This window comes from Solanum tuberosum, unplaced genomic scaffold (assembly GCF_000226075.1).
Source record: "Solanum tuberosum cultivar DM 1-3 516 R44 unplaced genomic scaffold, SolTub_3.0 scf00504, whole genome shotgun sequence".
NCBI classification, from domain to species: Eukaryota; Viridiplantae; Streptophyta; class Magnoliopsida; order Solanales; family Solanaceae; genus Solanum; species Solanum tuberosum.
In genome coordinates this window covers 13312-18346 of record NW_006239420.1, presented here as the reverse complement: position 1 = coordinate 18346, position 5035 = coordinate 13312, and the positions used below count along the sequence as shown (strand labels likewise).

At 26.5% G+C, this 5035-nt stretch overlaps 1 protein-coding gene across 1 annotated transcript in view; it reads left to right on the top strand.

The window, feature by feature from the left end:
* The first annotated feature begins 1373 nt into the window (after positions 1–1373).
* LOC102581615 (protein SULFUR DEFICIENCY-INDUCED 1-like) overlaps positions 1374–5035 on the top strand; it is a 5103-nt gene continuing 1441 nt past the window's right edge. Inside the window, exons 1-3 of the mRNA XM_006364481.2 lie at positions 1374–1573; positions 3073–3285; positions 3816–3971. Coding sequence (XP_006364543.1) covers positions 1487–1573; positions 3073–3285; positions 3816–3971 — 456 coding nt within the window. The 5' untranslated portion in view covers positions 1374–1486. The remainder of the gene's footprint in view (positions 1574–3072; positions 3286–3815; positions 3972–5035) is intronic.

The following is a 5035-nucleotide window of genomic DNA, read 5'->3' as shown; positions in this document are numbered from 1 at the left end:
TTTGAATCATGTTTGAGTTTTTAGACTTGATTGAATAAGATTTGAATTTTAGATGGTACATAAGTAGTTGTTTAGTTATTTGAATGGAGCGTCTATAAAAAATAACCTCTCTACCTTCGAGTTAAAAATAATCGATCAATGCATAACGGACGGCTTAAGTCAGCAATTCTATATTTGGTAAGAAGTCTTCCATAGATAGTCATATCCAAAATGAATGTCCACTAGGGAAATTCATAATTGTAACACACCAAGCACTTTCATTTTTCACAATCAAATTGCTTGTAAGGTATTATAAATAAAACTCAATGATAGTTACGGTAATTAAATGCAGATTCAAGATTTAAAGTTGATAAATTTTAAACCTTATTTTATATATTAAAACTATACAAAAAATGCAAGAAAATAATATATTGCCAATAAATATAACATAAATTTATCGAGTTTATGTTAACCCTCAATTTAATCATAGGTAATAAATTACATGACTTTGCTTTTCATTCTAAAATATAAGGGTTAATTTGCATATATAGCTAGACTCTTTAGGTGTCAAATCTGAAAATATATGAAAATCAAAGGGCCTATGTGCCTTCATCTTGTGAAGTTGAGGGTGAGTTGGAAAAACAATCGTCATTTTGTGCAGGTTCAAATTAACTCACTGCTAAAAAGTGTCCAGGTTCATTATTAGATCATCTTATTTATAAAAATAATAATAAAATTTAGCTTATATCTAGTGACAATTTAAAATGAATTTTTAAACCATAATTGTGCAATTTAACCTATAGTAAAAGATTATTTTGTTCCTTTTTAAAGTTATTAATTCCACAAATTATGAATAGCTAACTTTTAAATATTTTAAAGTAATCTAATAATATATCTATAAATGTACAAAATTTAAACTCATTAAAAGATATAATACATAAATATGTCATCAAATTTGGTCTTGGGTCTCATTTATACCCTCTGATTTTGTGTATGTACAAATAGACAGTTAACCTTATATAAAGTTGAACAAATAGACACACGCTTCCAACATGACAAATTGTATCCTACGTGGTGTCTTACGTGTACTATGCCTCGTACTTATGTATCTACTTGTTTAACTTTATAAAAGTTTAAGTATCTACTTGTCCACACCCTAAGTTTGAGGGAATAAATGTGAAATAAAATCAAGTTAAAAAATATACATTAATGTATCCGTCAACTTTACGATTTAAAGCTGTCGAAAAAAACAACTAGCTAAGTAATATAGACGGATAGTCATCTAGGTTCAATCTTGGAGCCCCCAATGATGAATTATTGGTGTTGATTGGGAAATTTTGTCTCCTATATATGTTTATTAATGAATCTAACACCAGATTCATGGATCTTATCACTTTAGCTTTTTACATATTAGTATCAAAAAATCAAATATAGAACTATATATTATACACACTTACATTTCTATTGAAGAAAAAAATATTAAAGACTATATATTATAAAAAGAAAGATGGATAAGAAAGAGGAAGAACAATTTCATGTATTTTATAAGGTTCCTTCAGGCGATGGGCCTTATGTTAGAGCCAAACATGCTCAGGTAATAATTTTGGTTATTTTTGCAAAAGTGTAATTTTCGATTGTATAATTTTTATTTCACACTATCAGATCAGATAGACTTACTTGTAGTTGTTCATATAGAGTTACTATATAACATGTTAAAGATTTACTGATAGTATTAAAATTCTTTGTATTGATAAATGGTTGATCAAGCCATATATGCTCAGGTATAATAATTGGTTATTTTTGTAATTTTTATTTTTTTTAACTATTAGATATCCTTACATGTAAATGTTCATATAGAGTTACTATATAACTTTAACATTTACTGATAGTATTAAAAAAATTTGTACTGATAAATGTTCGATCGAGCTAAATATGGTTAGTAATAATTGGTTATTTTTGTAAAGTAATAAAAAAAAATTAACTATTAGATATACTAACATGTAATTGTTCATATAGAATTATCATATAACATGTTAAAGATTTATTGATAGTATTAATTTTTTTTAATACAAATCATGGATGGTCACCTTTAATTTTTTTTTTTTTTGTATCCATTAAACTCTTTTGTACTTGATGAGTTGAATTAGTAAGAGATATTACAATTCTACGTATATTACCTTTTATTTTCAAGTCTCGCTAGGAGCGAGTTAACGATTATTTCTTCCTTTGTATAAAAATAAAAGGGCAAATTACAGAAATCACATATTTTTAAGGCAAAATTATAATCTATCCCTTAAAAAGTTTATAATTACAGAAATCCCTCAAACGGATACAATAATAATAAGCGTTGATACATTAATCGTTAAGTAAGATACATTACATTTTATACATGATACACTAATCTGATGCGCGAGATACACTAATCTGATGCACAAAAATGAGGGATTTTAGAGAATTGTATAACTTATAGGGGATAATGGTAATAAGTAAACTAAAAGGTGGGATTTCTGTAATTTTTCCAAAATAGAATTCTTACTATTAAACTTGTTTCGTTTTCTTACTAGAGATATCTGTAGAGTATACTTAAATTGGACAATCTTTGGTAATTAGTATTTTATAATTACATTTACTATTTATCTGCATCATTCATTTAGAATCTGTTATTAAACCAATTACCTTGTACTTTGTACAACAAAATCACCACTTGAAAGAATTATTGATTCATTATAATTACCTTTTTTTATAATCAAGTAATGATTAATAATTTTCATAAAAATTACTTAATTATCTACAAATAATCTAATGGTGCAACTAGTTTTTTCCCACTATTTTTATGCATATATATAAATATATAAAAGAGAACTTAAACTATGCTTGTTTATTTTATGTTAGTTTGAGGTATTAGCTAATTTCGAAATAATTTTATCCCACCATTTTAGTATAATTATCATATATAGAAAATGAGATATTCTTATTTATTTCATCACGCATATTGAATTATCTCTAACTACTTTGCGATCATACTCATCGATCCATTATTGTATAATTTTTATATACTGACAGTGTAAAACTACTTTAATCATATTATTTCAGCTAATTATGAAGGATCCAGAAGGATCAATTATATGGTTTTGGAAAGCAATAAATGAAAGGGACAGAGTAGACAGTGCACTAAAAGACATGGCAGTTGTGATGAAGCAATTGGATAGAAGTGAAGAAGCAATTGAAGCAATCAAATCTTTTAGATACCTTTGTTCTAAACAAGCTCAAGAATCCCTAGACAATGTCCTCCTTGATCTCTTTAAGGTATAATAACGTCATTTGTTCTGATATAATTTAGCTGTTATAGTGATATATCGTTAAAAAAATATATAATATAACATCACAGACAAAGTTGGGTAAGGTTGAGAGGGTTTCATCTTAACCTCTTTCGATGAAAAATCATATTACTTATGCATGATTAAATTTTCTTTTATGTATATGTATAGTAATTAAATAATGTTGAATCCCCTTAAACTTCTTTGTGTATTATTTTTATTCATATTTTTTTAATCCCCTTAGTTGAAATTTTGGCTCTGCCACTAACAACATAACATGAAAATCAATTTAAAAAAAACCTTGGTTAGTATAACAAAATGTTGTTACTAGTTACAAATGATGATTATTATAAAGATGTCTGACTGTATATATAGCTAGCGATTGGTGGAATGAAAGATTTTCAGTAAGAGAATTTATAATACAATGATTTTTTGAGCGAAAGAAATTCAAATAAACACATTGTTCACCCTAACTTGGCTCCTAATGTTTTTTTGTGTGTGTATTGTTGGTTAATGTAGAAATGTGGAAAAGTGGAGGAACAAATAGTGTTATTAAAGCAAAAGCTAAGACAAATATACGAAGGGAAGTTGTTCAATGGGAGGCCTATTAAAATTGCTAGATCTCATGGAAAGAAGATTCAAGTTACTATCACCCAAGAGACTGCAAGAGTTCTGGTAAATATCATACTTACACATTCTTTAATTTTGTTGGATGGTATTCATGACGTAACGTTTCAGGCAGAGATGGATTCAAGATTTAAATATTATAGGTTGACATTCAAATATTTTGTCTGAAGTTCAAACAAAAATGGTTGAATTTTAGTCATTTTTGTCTGACTTTAGTCTTTTCTTTGTTTGAAGTTCATGCACATATGACTGAAGTTCAAGCAAAATTAGTTGAAGTCGGACAAAAATGACTGATGTTCAAGCATAAATAACTTAAGTGAGACAAAAATGATTGAACTTCGACTATATATGGCCGAAGTTCAAACAAAATGACTGAGTTTTAGTATATATACCTGAATTTCAACTATATGAAACATTAGACTTAATATCTGATGTTAAACTTTGTTAAGACTAACTTTAGACACATGGTGTTTAAAGTTATCCTGAAGCAAATACATATTTTAAATAATTTAAAAGGCAAGCACAAATTAAATAATGACGTCAAAATTGTATAACTTTAAATAAATGGGCAAACCACATAAATCCCACTGGTTTAGTTCTTAATCATTAAGATTCCCAATAGTTTCAAATATTACTTCATCTACCATATTTCATGCTTTAGATACATGAGTCTGAATTCATGAGATACATGTATTTGCCGAATTTTAAAATTGAGATACAAAATTTATTTATTTAAATTAATTGGTTGTAACTTATTTCCTTAATTAGAGGAGTAATTGAGGATTTTCAAAAATACATAGATAATTAATTTCATTTTTATTATTCTTTGAAATAGTAAATTCATTAATATTATTAATATAAGATAAAAACATGTATATCTTGGTAATGTAAATTTGATTAATTTCAAATTATTACTCTTAAAATAATAAATTCATTAATGTGATGTATCTATTATCAATAAATAACATTATGATGTATCTAACAAACTAAACACTTAGATGCATGAGTGTCATACAAGTACATTCATATGTATCATAGAAGTATCTAGCATTAATTTCATGTATTTGTTATACGTATCTAGTATTAATTTCATGTATCTTTTATATGTATCT